General features: G+C 34.0%; 2 protein-coding genes across 2 annotated transcripts; one reads left to right on the forward strand and one right to left on the reverse strand.

The window, feature by feature from the left end:
- Positions 1-358: 358 nt before the first annotated feature.
- Positions 359-8,791, reverse strand: LOC105179679 (inositol phosphorylceramide glucuronosyltransferase 1). The gene is made up of 10 exons (XM_020691395.1): positions 8,404-8,791; positions 7,566-7,686; positions 7,201-7,386; positions 6,695-6,858; positions 5,629-5,736; positions 5,373-5,510; positions 5,165-5,272; positions 4,489-4,771; positions 4,281-4,404; positions 359-728 (listed from the first exon to the last, which is right to left on the reverse strand). The coding sequence occupies exons 1-10, from the start codon at positions 8,650-8,652 to the stop codon at positions 560-562; spliced, it is 1,650 nt and encodes a 549-aa protein (XP_020547054.1). The 5' UTR covers positions 8,653-8,791; the 3' UTR covers positions 359-559.
- A 5,539-nt stretch (positions 8,792-14,330) lies between these two features.
- Positions 14,331-16,379, forward strand: LOC105179680 (glucan endo-1,3-beta-glucosidase-like). The gene is made up of 3 exons (XM_020691392.1): positions 14,331-15,386; positions 15,508-15,793; positions 16,171-16,379. Exons 1-3 carry the CDS (start codon positions 14,331-14,333, stop codon positions 16,197-16,199), a joined length of 1,371 nt encoding a protein of 456 aa, XP_020547051.1. The 3' UTR covers positions 16,200-16,379.
- Positions 16,380-16,668: the final 289 nt, after the last annotated feature.

Genomic DNA, 16,668 nt, shown 5'->3' on the forward strand with positions numbered 1-16,668 from the left:
GAAAAAATAAGACATTCAAAATTTGGGTACTAATTTTTATTTGGGTTAAATAATTTAACTCATTTAATTTTGTTTGGGTTAAATAAAGAATATTTTATTTTTTAACTTTATACTTTTACTTTATAACAATATTATTTATTGTTTATAAAGTAGCTATTAAATTTAATCAAAATATTTTCAATGATAAATTTATTCTATTATTATAATAATTATCATTTTATTGAGATAATATGAATAAGGTACAACACATGAGGCTTCTGACTATACCCAAAAATCCAAATGAAAGCAAAGATAAGCTTTCCAGGATGAGATGCCTAACTGAAATATTTAATATGCCAAACTCTTAAAACACCGGAAATCCATAAAACAGAGTGGCCTGCGTACCTTCCTTTCAGTAAAGGAAAATTGAGAAGCATTTACAACATTGTACAGATTGTTGCCTTGTGAGATTACAACCCACCTTTCTCACAGTCCACCAAATATTATACATAATTGAATCATCAAGAAAGAATGTTATAAGTTACAGGAGAAACACACTAGACCTGTTAAAGCAGTCAACTTACGGTACAAAAATCAATACTTCCAAATACCACAAATAACAAAAGTTCCTGGTCCTTTGTAAATCTCCGTCTTCGTAACCCCTCACGAACGCTCTTACTGAGAGGTGATCTGAAGCGTAAGTCATAAATGAAGCCAAGATAAGGCCTCCAGCTACCATCAAACCTACCCTGTTAAACAAGATAAACATTTATTATAATCTAAGAAACAAGGGCAGATTGTTCAGTAAGAACTCAAACATATATATATCTACATATGGATATGAATATATATATATATATATATATATAAATCTTCTTCGCCAGCTTCAAAGTTCATGATGATTTCACGTGTCACTCAATAGTTGATACCATGTAAAGACAGATAGTTCAGTAAGAACTCAAACATATATGTATATATATCATCTTAGTCAGCTCCAAAGTTCATGATGATTTCACATGTTTAGTGGGATCTTAGGTCTTATTATTGTGTATCTCCGGATTAGCGCTTACATTCATACGAAATTTCCATCTCACCACTGAAAGATGCTTCCTTCTCTGTCTTTTATCATTATGCAGGAAGATACTTCATCTCTTGGAAATTCAAGCATGAGACTCATTAACAAAGAATTCAATGGGGAACTGAATAACTGTTAGATCTCCATTATAACTCATTATCAACAGCTAGACTATGTGCAAGGTGGTATAACATTTGATTACGTGGATATTAATTTTGGAAACTTAGAGGGATCTACTTGTACGCACGGGAGGTTTGTACAATTTAAAGAAACAATATAATCACGTAAAATTTTAAGTGAAGTGTCAAAAAGTAGAGACTTCAGCGAGTACAAATTAGAACACATAAATTTAGTAGGTTGCTAATGTTCAGTGTCCCTCTAACGGAGCCAGCTACAGCTAATCTAGAATCTCAGACAAAAGTTTATCCATATCCTTCTTAATAGAAAGCATAATACTCAGTTCGATAAAAATTCTGAAACCTTGATGAAACTACGTGCCAAAACCGGCAACTCAAGTACTTCGGAATTCTACGTGTGTTTCTTTGAGCCAAATTGCCTTAACTCAACTTCAAGACAGGCTCAATTGTCTAACATATTTCAGAGGAGCTTTGTGTAGACTAATTTCAAAATGAGCTCCTACCATCTGTTTATAATCAGTCCCAATTTCTTTATGGAAAATTATTTTTCTTATACAATTGGAGTAACACATGTTAAATGAGACCTAATTCCTAAAAGGACATGAGGATATGTTAACCTGCTGCCAGACTAATAGCTTTTGGCTGTTAAATGCAGCCATCTATTAAAGAAGTAAGGTTACAGACGCTTATCCCCAATCACATGCAAGGTCTTAGACCTCACATTAAAGGACAATGCGTCAAGTTGGCTCAATCGTAAAGCAATCTTTATCGAATATAGAGCCTTCAAGAGTACCAATAAGTGCTTTGCACCTGCTTCATGTATAGAGAAGTGATGCAACTAATATTTCTGTCTCTTTGTTTTGACATTGACATATATTGGTTGTATATATTAGAAGGAAGATCTCATACAATATAATTATCAACTTTCACCAACTACTGAATCCACAAGGTTTTCCTCCTAATTACTTGTAACCATCTTACGGGATTTCATTCGTGTCATTTGTCTAAGTTTTCAATTTCAACACCCCCTCTGTCCCACAATGATGTCCACTTTACTATTTTATTTACTCCAAATCCTTGGCAATAGTTTAAAATAGGGATAATGAAACTCCCCTCCCCTAAGATTTGGTGTAATTACACTTACAACCCCTATGGTTTGGGAAATTACATCTAGCACTCATGATGTTTGCTTCCGCCTAAAAAATTAGTTCCTTCATTAGTCAAAATTCACGAAATTGCTGGTATTAACAAAAAAATTTATATTTACCCCCAATTAACATTATTACTTATTATAGGTCAAATAAATCTTTTTATAACCAAATTGCCCATACGTTTTCACGCGTTAATGCATGTCGAAGGTATATCTTCATTGTTATAAGGGTAGTTTAGTCCGAACAAAATTATTTGACATACAATAAGTTAGTAATAAGTCAGTCGAGGGTAAATATCAATTTTCATTCAATTCTTTTTGTTAGTATCAGCAAATTTAGTGAATTTTGTCTAATGAGGGAACTTATTTAGACGAAAACAAACTCCAAGAGTGCTAGATGTAATTACCCAAACCACAGGGGATCTACGTGTAATTACACCAAACCCGAGGGGAGGGGAGGGAGGGGAGTGTAATTATCCCTTTAAAATATAAATAAATTATTGTCCCATTTAATTTAAATTTAATAATATGAACATTAAATCTTACTTGCAATGTATCTCAAATATGGATGGATATCGCGCAGTATATTATACTTCTTCGGTTGTGCTTGATATGTCTCCAAGTTTAATCAAATCTAATAACATGTCCATTTTATTTAAGGACTCGTATGTGGCTGTTAAAAGTTGTCTTAACTTAATCAAAAGGGACTCAGTTTATACAAAGAGCATATAAGTGAAAACTAAACAAGAGACCAAATTAGTTCTTTCTATTACATATTAAATCTTATTTGTAATACAACTGAAATATGGGAATATCAAAAGAGGCGATCAAACACAAATCTCATACTATACATTACGTAAGGCAGCTTTATTGTCTTCTTTAGCGAAGAGCTTGATTTCTTCGCAAGATAAATTAAATTTTCATTAGATATGCTTTTTTATTTTAGGAGTCAGTTTGTGACTGGTAAATTTTTATCTTGTCTTAATCAACAGGGAACACTGTTAAAATAGAAGCCTACAAATGCAATCCGAAAAATGAGACAAACTACCTCTTTCTATGATATATGTATAATTGGTGATTTTGGACAAATGTGAATCAATTTGACTTTGTTGCTCCTTGGAAGATGTCATTGGTGGCATCCATTATGAGAAGGACGGGATATCTTATCTTGCATATAGGAATCAGACTAAAGAAATGAAGGGTTAAAGAATGATACTCAAGATTTTCATTCTGAAAGATAAAAGCCCCCTAAAAGTCTCCCAAACACCAAGAAGCCCAGGAAATCTAAAAGAAAAAGAAACCATCTCCATTTAAATATCTTCAAGGTTGCAACATTAAAGCAAAGTTCCCCTACAAAGATCTTTGATATTTGAAATCTTATCTCTCAGTTTGCAATCAGAAGTTTCAGCTGCATACTAATCTTCATATTTGTACCAATAACCACTTAATCAGTTTTATCCTTATAATTCCATATTCTTTGCTCTTATTTGAGCAAGTATAGGAAAGATCCATCCAGTCTCTACTTATAAACTTTCTGACGTGCCCAAATGCAAAAATTTATATTCGACCTTCAACAATAAATTTTATGAAGTATCAATAATCTCTTTGACTCTATTCTTAAAGAGGGAAAAGTCAAAACCAAAGCTCATAGTAAGGTAAACCAAATACCAATCGAACTCCAACAAATAATCACTCATTTGATTCCCAAGTCATATAACATTTTATTTGATACTATAAAAATAAATGCACAACTTCTAAAGCATGTTTACAAGTAGCCCAGCCTATTACATGTAAAACAAACACAACACCACATCATTCAAACATACAGTTTCCAAGTTCACAGTCTCCAGTAAATCTATAGTCAGAGTGTTTATAAGTGTGATGCAGACTTATTTTGAAGTAATGAAACAGAGGCAGGGGCAAAGATATAACAGAATACCTTAGGAAAAGAGCAGTGACTCCCAAAAGACAAGGTAACAGAGGAACCGCCAAGGCAAGAGATGCCATCCCTAACCCATAATAACATGCAGCAACATCACAAGAAGACATTTCTCGCAGATGGCCTAAACACATGTCAAACATCAATAAATCCAGCCATTTTGAGACACAAGCATGCAAAACTAAGTAATTTGCCACAACTACCATACCTTTTCTCGAATCATTATCTAAGGATTCAGGATTTGTGGAAAATGATGCCGTTTGATTGGCCACATACTTTCCCCAATGATGGACTACATGCAGATAGCTCCCAAACAATAGGAAGAACACTGTGAATGTCCATTCATAGACTAGAAGCAAACCAGTCCATGGCATAACTTGCCGAGGTACAATTGAAAATGAAAGTGCAAGGGAAAATAGAGCAGCCATGATACAAACAACCACTGACATGGCACCCAGAAAAACAGGCACCTTGTTTGCCGCATTTGGAAGCTGCATTCAATACATCAGTAGAAAATACACATTAGGAATTTGTCAAAAAGTTAAATGAAAAAGTATACATATAAATTTTTCCAAGAAACTCAATGTTTGATTGTTAAGCTAAAAAGTAGGGAACAGAACCATCATCTAATTTGACACTTAACCAGTATCTTAATTGAAACAAGGAAAACAACTAATCACATATCATATACATAAGTGAAACAAGGAAAGCTACCTAGTACATAATGATCCGACTACTGCACTAGGTATTCCTTTTCTTTTTCCTATGAGCATGCACAATAAAAATAGGATAACGACTAAGCTGGTTTTGATACAGACTAATTATAATCCAAATTGTAATAATAAAACCTTTACATTAATAAATTTTGAAGAGCAGAGCACCACCTGCTGATTAGAGCTGATGGTAGAGGAAGTTATGGAGGAGTAACCAAGGACACCTCCAGATCTCAACTTATAGTAGATGTGTCTAATATGATCAAGCAGTGATCGTGTCTGTTATAATAAGTAAACTGTAAGATATCAACGGTAAACAGTATGTTGACAAACTCTTGAAAAAAGAAAACAATAAACAGAAAATTACAAAGTTGCTAACCTGTAAGTAGGAGCGATAATAACAAAACATTAAGAACATAAGTGGAAGAAGGATAAGAAATGTGATTAGCAGTTTATCTTTAGGGTTTTGGCCCCCTCCAGTTCCTGGAAGAGTCTCATCAAGCTTTATCCTGGCATTCTGCAGCATCAAGAAAAGAAAATCATGCTACTGGTGATTGAAAGAAACAGATAACATTTGCCAACATGAAAGCACATAAAACCATCTGACATATAAAATTAAAAACATCGTGGTGTACCTGCCAGACATCAACAGGTTTAACAAGCCAATGTGTCCACCAATCCCAAGGTTTAAGAGGACCAAGTGTGTAATGAATAACACGAAGTTCTGCCTCATCAACCATCCACTGAAATAAGAGCACATGGAACTAAGAAATGAAACAGGCATGGATTTTACAAAATATCAAGACATCCTTCATCTGAAGCACTCTTACCATATGTGAACAAGCTGGCTGATCCTCTCCGATTCAAAATTTTAAAATATTTACAATCTTGACCATTCACATATACAAGATACATATCCTCTTTTCAGTATATATGTGGTCCCTCTATCATGGTTAATACACTGCTTTGACCATCCATGTTCTTCAAGAAAATGCAAATGGAATGATATCTCAAGCATATCTTAGATTTTCCAATACTAGCCCTACTAATTTTAACTGTGCAACAGTTACTGCATTAATGCAGCCAACTCCCCCTCACTATAATCTTCAGTGGTCTTAATTGGCGCTTAAAATCTATAGTGGACTATAAAGAAAAATATTTCTGATCAACAAGATATATGAGAGGATCATTAGAAAGAGAGGCTGGCATATCCAAAATAATCATGCATGTGTTGCAACTTTCTGAACAAAGGGTGAAATGCCAATTACCAAATACTATGTGAATGATCATGCACCATTAAAGTTCCTTTCTTCATCAAACCCTGCTTATACCAAATCCATTGCACAGTTGGTAGCATATATATGTTGTTTAAAAAATAGCACACATTTCAGATAGAATACCATCAGAAGTCATTGACTATTAAAAACGAACTATACACTGAATCCTACCCTCAAAGAGATATTTGGACATAGACAAACATGCGTGAGAAAACTTAAAAGAGTTAGGAACCTTGGGAACTAGGCACCCCTCCTCAAACAAGCCAAGTGGGATCAGCAGGTTTTGCAAAAGAATTAGCAGTTACTTAACTCTGTTCTACACAGTACCTTACCCCAAGCCATCATAATGTTTCGAAAAGCAATAGCAGCCTCACCTTGTAACAGGATACCACAAAATATGCAAACATAAGCATAAAGATTTTACCTTGTTAGCAAGCATGTAAAGGCCCACATCTGCATTATATAAAGTAGAAAGTCTCTCCATTTTGGGTATGGGTCTAGACTTCAGTTCCTCTGCAGACGCATATGGGTCAAAGATGCGTGCATTTGCAAAGTCAGGAAAATATGAATTGAGAAATCCTTGATCGCCTGTTAGAGACAGTCAAAAACATGAGACAGATGAGGCAGAAAAAAAAAAGTAGAATTCATAAATGCCATATTACTTTTTCTTAAAATAAGCACAAATTATTCATCAGGGAAAAAGTGCCATTTCAAGAAACAGCTTAATCTATGGCATAATGATTTTATTCAATAAGTTTTCAGTGGACATATATCCCGAATTCATAAGCAGAAATTGCAATAATATGTTCCATCTCAGTAATTTGAAAAATGTCAAGATTGAGGCTCTCTCAAAATTCTATAATGTACTTATTATGAGTTTTGTCAAACACATGCACACACATTAAGCATAGATGAAAAACAAGGCTACACCTCCTGTGTAGGAATACATTGTGTTCACTTTGGTCATCATGTCCTTGAACACTTCTTCTGATGGTTCAACCACCATGACTCCAGAATTCAGCCTTTCTGAGTGCTTCAAGTTGGCACAGAACTTTTGACATTTGAAAAGATCTTCAATGTTCTTTACCACAATTGTATCAGCATCAAGATATACCACTGCCAAAAGTGTAAAAGAACAAAGACCATATTACAAACAATTTTATTATGTTTTCTAAAATAAAAGAGTTGACATTCAACTAAGCAAAGCAGAAGCCAAAACCCAGCACATTTTTTAAGCTACAAGAATATTACCTAAACTTTCACTATAGAAATAAGTTACAACACTGAATAATCACCTTTTTTGTAGTCCGTCATATTAAATATTTTAAGCTTCGTATAGACACCCCAAAATCTCTTTGGACGCACTTGGTTGGGGTTTTCCAGTAAACTTATTGTCTTCACAATCCAGCCATCAGCCTGTACAAGAGAGCAATAACCACACATGAGATCATCCAAATCCAAAAACCAGAAATGAACACCTAGTAAGTATTCTCTGCACTAGCTCTATTTACCCAACAACCTCATAAGAGAATTGGTAAATGCACATGACATGTGAAACCAATCTAGCAAAGAAGAAAGCTAAAGTACCAAACCTGCGAGCTTATATAACACTTAGATAAATGCAGCAGACTCATACTGGCGACCCCTCCCACCTACTCCACCCCGACCCACGACAAGAAACCACCAAAACAAATTGAAAACTAATCAAACTCCCAAATGGTGCTTCACAATATATAATGCAAATCGGATAAAGGACCAGGGATTCATCTCATCCCTCTTACTACCGGGTTTAGAGGACATATCAAAATAAATAGAGCATTTTAAAAGAGTTAAAAAAAATCCCTCGCGCACTTGAGGTCTGATCAATTGACTCTGCGCTTCCCAACATGGAAATATTTTATAAACCAATGTGAACCAACCTCCTTAGAGTTACCACTTGAAGCAGCAACTTCACCCCACCAGAAACGAAATCAGTAATTCAACAAGCTCCAATCTTTACACAACCACTAAACAACTGAAGAGAAAATAAAACCCCACATCACCGGAAATCAACAAGTTCCTGACATCCACCACATCGGAAACGAGAAGAAGAAGAAGAAGAATCATAAAACTGGAAAAAGAAAATACAAGTACCTGAAGCAGCTTTTTAGCATAGTTGGAAACTCCATCGGAGACCAAAGCAACCATATCTTTGGTAGAACCCGTGTCACGAATCGACTTCCCCAATACTCGCACGCCGAGCAGGAATTCATCACCGTAGAGAAGCGTGACGTAGGCTTCTTCTGAATTCTGAGATCCCAAAGCTCCATCGAATCTGCACACCACAATCACCGATACCAATAATACCGAGGAAATAAACCCTAATCTCCACATACTCGACATCGTAATCCCGGAAAGTGGAGATCGGATGCAAAGTGCAAAGATCTGGGAAAGTTTTCAGGACTTGGGAATTTATTTCAATTCAAAATTCAGCGAATTCATTTTCAGCTTATTATACTACAGAAGAATACTAATAATTCTTTTTCTTTTCCTTATATTGATATTTGAATTTGAATATTGACATGGTCCTCGTTGTCGTCTCGCTGGTCTCTCTCTCTCTCTCTCTCTCTCTCTCTCTCTCTCTCATTCATTTTACTAAATTGCATAAAACCCCATTTATTTTAAAAACTGTGTCTAAAAATCCCTCTATTTTTAAAATAGATGAAAAAATCATATATTTCTTAAATCTAGCTGAATTGCCCTTCTCATTAATTAGTATTAAAATAGTTAAAAGAAACTTGTGATTTGTCTACTGTGTTGCCTTCCACTTAGCCCCAATTATTGAGTAAAAAAAATATAGTGAGAGAAAAATAAAAGAGGATTTCGCGTTTGAGCAGCCAAATGAGATTTAGGTTCATTAGTCGAAGGAAAAACTATAAATTTTAGGGATTTTAGGTTTTTTATGAACAAATATCTGCCCGCAATTCGAAATTTGTATTTTTTTAAGAATTAGTAAGTTTAAACAAGATTATCTATTATATCCAATTTGGAGCCAAAATATGAAAAGTAATTTATCTTTTTTATTGGCTTTATGTTAGAAATCATCAAGCCAATTGTTGGTTCTTTGTAAACTTAAACGATCTTTTTCAATAAAATATTAATTCAGAAATGTTCTTTGGACATCTCATTATATGCTTTGTACATTATATTTTTATGCATTTCAGTTGAAGCCTTTTTATCATAATTCTACAAACGCATTTTTAGAAGTAGAGCGGAACCTGAATGATTTCTATCTATGAAGGATCTTTCCTATTGAGTAGGGGTCGTGCTTTTGCTTCTACAAAAGGGAATCAAAAAAAGGAGGCTTACTCTCCCGGTTTAGATAGAAAGGGACAAAGTGTTGGATTTAGGATTTAGTCGTCTAAAGCGAATGAAGATCTCAGTCAATTATACCCATCCTCTCCTTTCAGTCGAGTGACTTCATACCTCTCCTTAGCAGGATCAGAACTCGAAGGCAGGAAAAGCATGAAGTAAGCTCAGTAAGCAGTAAACAATGAACGAAAGTCTGTCAGTAAAGACGCATTTAATGCTAAAGTTCTGTTCCCATGGGAGATATACTTCAATGGTGCATCCAGGATCGATGTAATTGAGCTCGACCAAAGAGGAAGTCAAGTACTAATAGGAAACGACAAAAGACAAGACTCGAGATGAAAGAAAAAGTATGCTCCCCAAATAAAGTATCTGCAAGTGAAAGGACGGCTGACAGGCTAGAATTGATCGAGAGAGGGAAAGTAGCGGCTTATATATAGTAGGGGAGTTTGGTTGCCGTCTTTCATTCCGAGACTGTTGGGCTATCACGAAAGCAAGTTGGAAAAGCAGTAGTTTACTCAGTTGATCGAGAGAAATGAATATTTGTATGCATTTTGATTGAAGTCCTTAGATCATAATGCTACGATTGGGTCGAGCATATGATGGTGATCATGAAATCAACCTTTAGGGTTTGATCTAAAATATGGCAAGTCGATGAATCGATCTAGAAGGAGCATTTGCCATGATTCCCTAGAGACTTGTACTAATTGATGTGTTCATATGATGATTGTCGAGTTTCATAGATAAATATGATGGTGTCTGGGCACTTTAATGGGAGTTTGATAAAGAGATATCAAGTTCACTAAATTGCTCCATAGGAGATGTCATATGAAACCCGGGCAAGATCAGTGAACTTGATTCTCTTTTATTATGATAGTGCAATAAGTGATCCTTTGACTTGAGGTTCCATAATGGCCTTATGATAGGAGGGGTTCTGACTTGATCATGGTTAATGAAGCTATTGTTCCCTCTATAGTTGTAAAAATTCTTGTAGAGAATAAATGTTTCAAGGGATAATTCATCAGATCGATAGTTCAAAATTTGATTACTTAGATTAATTTAATTTTGGACTTAGCCTTTTAAATTGATTGCGTTAATTTAAAAGGGCTTGGATTAATTAATTAGTTGGGCTAATTAATTAGTAGATGGGCTTATCTAATTAATGATGGGTTAGAAATAATTAGCTAGACTAACTATGATATTGGGTTTAATCGATAAATTAAATTTATTAATTAAATACATTTGGGCTTGTGTATATTTAATTAGATTGAATATTCTCATGGGTCTTATGTTGGGTATTTTATTTAGTTGGGTTAAATAATAAATTCAACAGATGAAGTATTAGACTTGATTTAATTTATTAGATAAATTAAAATAAGCCCGATCCAAATATTCAAATCCTAGCTGATTTTGGAGAAGACCAAGTTAAAGGTACCTCTTTTGGAAAGAGGTGTGGCCAAGTGGACTCTTTGGAAGAGTCCCTCATGGTTTATAGTGCACATATTGTGTAAGTTTTTTGGAGATTATTTGAGTAGAAGTTCAAATGACTAATTCTTCTGAATAATACACAACACTAGTGTAGCGTTTGGATTTGTAGTTTGAGTGTTTTGTTTTGTGTTTTGGAAATAGAAAAATAAAAATAGAGATAAATAAGTGTTGAAAATAGATGATATGCTTGGATTTGTATTTTGAGATAATTTAAAATATTTTAAAATAAGTGGTGTAGTTTGATGTTGGGATTTGGGAGACAAAAATCACTGTCCATTGTCAAATCATATCTTTTATATATAAATATTGTATGTTTAATATTGTATTTTTTGGAGACAAAAATCACTGTTTATTGTCAAATAATGTCTCTTTTATATTATATATAAGTGTATATATATAAATATATTATATATAGATAGTTAAAAAATAAAAAAAAAACACAGATAAGGTGTAAAAATACAAAAATAAATATTTAGTGTGTTTTATCTTATCTTGGAAAAAGCAAAAATATAAAACCAAACAAAGCCTAGGGGTTTTGTTGTTTCTTCTCTTTCTACCATTGATCACGAATTTTTTCTAAAATTCTCCATGTTATGTGTTCCTCTTGGTTTAAAACTAACTTAAGAACAAGGAAGATTGAAAATACACTAATCTCTCTTTTCTGATTCTTTTCTTGCTAGGACGAGAGCGGACTCAGGTTTTCTGTCTGGTGTGGGCACCTACAGAGGATTCTTATGGGAATCTAGCGTGCACAGATCTTGGAGAGGAACAACGTATATAGTGGATTAAAGAAAAAGATAAGGATAGTTTTTCTTTTAAATAAATATATTATAAATTTATTTTATTATTATAATATAATAAATTTATTGAAATAATACGAATCACATACAATCCATGTGCTTCTATTAGTGCACTCAAAACTGAAGTTAGAGGTCAAACACTAATGTTTGACTAAACTTAATTTAGTTCCAACTGAGTTTTCAGTTATATTTTTTTTATTCAGTAAATTACGGATACCTCTCCTAATAATTGATATAATTATAAATATTTTATTATTATTTAAAAATTATAAATACTCCTCTTATTTAATGTTGTCTAACAATTGATGCATTCTGTTAGTCTCTATTAATTTTTTATGATGACCCAGCCAATATATATATTTTAATTATGAATTTCAATATATATATATATATATATATTAAAATTTTCTAACATATTTGTACGACTAATATACCCTATTGATTATTTACTTTATTCATCCTCAAATTTTTTATATTTTTTAAAAAAGAAAATCAATAAGGGTAAAGCAGTCATTTCCACCTCATCGTCTAGGGGATACATAATATTATTTTTATTTGAAAGAGTATTTGCAATTTTTGAATAACAAAAAGTCATTCGTATTTGAAAGAGTATTTGCAATTTTTGAATAACAAAAAGATATTCGTAATTATATTAAACCTCAAGGGAGATAGTACAAATTATTATTTTTTTTTTTTACAAATTTTCTTGCATCTTCTATTGTAATTAATAAATGCATACCATATGTGCAAAATTAAGTAACCTATTTGTAAATGAGTGATAAAACTATATTTAATTCTAGGATCCAATTAAATGAATAATAGGATTATTTTTAATTAAATGAACGATAAAAAATTGGGATTATTTATTAATTGTATACTCTAATGTATTATATTTTAAAATTAAAAATTAGTAAGATGTTTACTTGATACGATAGACCTAAATCAAAAGCTAAATGACCTTACTGTCCCTCTTCTATTTTCAAGTCCATTTGAAAAATTCCGAAATCACATTTTTGCAGCCCTAAAATGTGGATCAAATCATCGTTTTTTTCGCACATTATTTATGTTGTAATATACTTTGAAGTAGTTTTTTCATGTTGAAAGTTAAATAATTTTCAAGTTTAGGAATGTCTTTGATTCCATATTTTATATATTTTACCACGACATATGATTATGCTTATTACAGATCGAATAATTTAAGCAAATATCAAATATTACACAGCCATATACATAATTCAAAATATAGCATAAATAAACTACTACAAAATTAAAATAAATTCTCACACAAAATTAGGATAAGTTCTCACACACACTCCACATTATGCAATATACACTGCGATACACGGATTTAAATTTTTCTGAAATAAACAATCGCGATCGTAATATTAAATGAAAATAGAAATTATGGGTAATAAATTACGTAGAAACTTACAAATAAAAATGAATCGTTATTACTAAATAATAACGCACAAATTGTTGCTGCAGTAAAAAAATTTAAAATAAAATTATCACTTAAAAAAAATGAATTGAAATTATCTACATGCTCTGTTGCTGCAAGTAAACAAAGACAAATCCCCCAAGAAAAGAAAAATTGAACGATGTCAGATTCGAGAAAATTTATGTTAAACCATGAAATATATTAGGAATAATACAATTATATTAGGTATTAATACAAAACTAAATCAACCTGAAACACATTAAAAAGAGAAAAAAAAAAAAAAAAAAGGGTCATGATTCACCTTTTCTGCTCAAAGAACAGCACTCTCTCAGTCTTCCCCAAAACGTCGAAGTTCAAGTGAGCAACAATGCAGCTGAAGAAAATTATGTTGGAGTGAGCAACTAAAGTCGAACAACAGGGGTATTTGTAAGTGAAGAATCGGGGACAAAGAGGACATTTCAAGTCCTTGCTCAATGGCCACTATTAGCAATTGGTGGGATGAGTTATGGAGGTTTTACAGTGAATAAGATTAGGCTTTTACTATTATTATATCGGGCTCCAATCTCTCAAAGTTATACTATTTTGTATATACAGACTAATCAAACGTAACCTAACAAAAATATATTTCCTACACATTACTCATGTATTACATATAATAAAAAAGTTTCCATAGAATTTAAATTAAAAAAATCAATCTAATTTTAACTCCGCTCTTGTACACCTGGGCACATTTGCCTTACTGGTCTTTTTTCTTTTTTTTTTTTTTGGTGTGTTGAATAGCAAGTAAATGATGATTTCCCTCTCGTGAGGAGCCCTGTTTTCAAGTTGTAGCCATTGGCATACCACCTTTTGACCAATTCAAATCTATTACAGTGAATAGGAGTTCGTTTTTGGCTTTCTGCCAACCACACGAATTATATTTCGAAAACTCACACAGTGTATATAAATGTCATTGTCGTTGTCACATTTCGTTCCATTATTAATAGATGGCGGTGCCGTATTATCCCATCCGTGTGGCTGCAACAACACTCTTCCTGCTCGCCATCATCACCACCGTGCAGTCCATCGGTGTCAACTACGGCACCCTTGGGAACAACCTCCCCCCACCAGCACAGGTGGCACAGTTCCTCAAGGAAAAGACAATCGTCGACGGGGTCAAGATCTTCGACGTCAACCCCGATATCCTCCGTGCCTTTGCCAACACTGGCATTCATGTCACGATCACTGTCCCGAACGACCAGATTCCAAACCTTACTGTTGTCCGCAATGCCCGTCGTTGGGTCGCTGCCAATATCAAGCCCTTTTACCCTCAGACAAAGATACACTATGTTTTGGTGGGAAACGAGATCCTCCACTGGGGCCCACAGAACCTCAGAGATAACCTTGTGGCCGCTATGAGAACACTCTATAAGGCTCTCAGGATGGAGGGCATCAAGGATATTAAAGTCTCCACCGCACATTCTCTAGCAATCCTTGAACCAGCTGAGATTCCGAGCATGACCAGATTCCGTCCAGGATGGGATAAGGGAATACTCGCCCCAATGTTGCAGTTCCATCGCGCCACTAAATCCCCATTCATGGTGAACCCCTACCCTTACTTCGGTTACAACAAGGAGAAGGCCAATTTGTCTCTTTTCCAACCCAACAGAGGAATATTTGACGTCGGAACAAAAATCTTGTACAATAACATGTACGACATGCAGTTGGACTCAGTATACATCTCGATGAAGAAACTGGGATACGGAGATGTGAATATATCAGTGGGTGAGACGGGGTGGGCATCAATGGGGGAAACCTACGAACAACCAAAGTGTTCTGTGGTCAATGCAGCATCGTATAACCGAGCATTGGTCAGGAAGTACGAGTCTGGAAGCGGGACGCCCTTAATGCCTGGTAGGAAGTTCGAGACGTATATATTCGCGTTATTCAATGAAAATAAAAAACCAGGCTCTCTAGCTGAGAGGAACTTTGGGCTTTTCTATCCAAATTTCTCACCGGTGTATGATGCTGGCATCATGCGGGTAGCAGCTAATCCCGTAAAGGTAATACCTACATAGTTTTGCTAAATCTATAGACAGAAATTAGATTTTATACTTTGACGAACATAATAATTTTTGCATGATAAAAGCTTAATAGATAATATCTACTGTATTATGCATGCAGAGTGCTCCAATCCCAACACTGCCGGTGGCACCAACAACTACAGGTGGTAAAAAGTGGTGCGTGCCAAAGTCAGACGCTAGCTATGCTGCATTGCAGGCGAACATCGACTATGTGTGCAGCCAAGGCATAGACTGCAAGCCCATTCAAGCAGGCGGTGCATGCTTCACTCCTAGCACCGTGAGGTCTCACGCCTCATTCGCCATGAATTCTTACTATCAGACCAAAGGCCGCAGCGATTTCAACTGTGACTTCTCTGGCACCGGTTTCCTCACCTCTAATGACCCAAGTAACTCTCTCTCTCTCTCTATAGAAGCATCACATGCATATTCACCATATTGAAGACTTTTTGTTTAATCTTATTTCAACAAAAATTCTTACTCGAATTAAATTTGATCGAATCAAACCAATCACAAAGCAAGTATTACACTTGCTATGTGATTGGTTACTTTCTTGGAGTTGTATACCAATCACATGGCAAGTGTATTGCACTTGACATATGATTAGTTTAGATTCGACTAGTCAGGACCAAGCTTGAATTTCCCCTTATTTCAATTGATTTACTCAAATTATTTAAGAGACCAAATTTAGCATTTCATTAATTATATTTTTCTTGTCGTTATCATTAAATGGTTTTTTAATTTCCTAATTGATTATTTTTCCCAGGTATTGGCGGTTGTAAATATGTTTCTTGAGAAGATGCTGCTTTTGTTGACAAAGAGTATTTATCCAAAATTAAGTTCCTTTAGATTGCCATATGGTAGTATTGTACAGAAAAAGAAAGGGGGAAGAAAGTAAGGAGATCATTTTGTTATCTTTTTTTATTCTTATCTTCTTTTTTTCTATTGCAAAAATACAACAAATACTTATATCTATATTTTTTTTTATCTATATCTATATTTATATCTATATATCTATATATATATACCATATATAAAAGTATGAATTCTATGTGTTTGTTCCCCATCGTGAAAATATAATTAATTATGTATTTTTTTAATAATAAAAAAGAGTTAATTATAAAAGAAAAAATACTATAAAAAAAGACTATTTAATAGTTCGAATACACTACAAAAAAAGAGTCATTTGAAGAGGATAAAATGACAATTCCAATGGTCTTTCGAACTTTTGAGAAATGGAATTAGGACGCTGACGTCACAGTCC

This window comes from Sesamum indicum, unplaced genomic scaffold (assembly GCF_000512975.1).
Source record: "Sesamum indicum cultivar Zhongzhi No. 13 unplaced genomic scaffold, S_indicum_v1.0 scaffold00188, whole genome shotgun sequence".
Classification (NCBI taxonomy): domain Eukaryota; kingdom Viridiplantae; phylum Streptophyta; class Magnoliopsida; order Lamiales; family Pedaliaceae; genus Sesamum; species Sesamum indicum.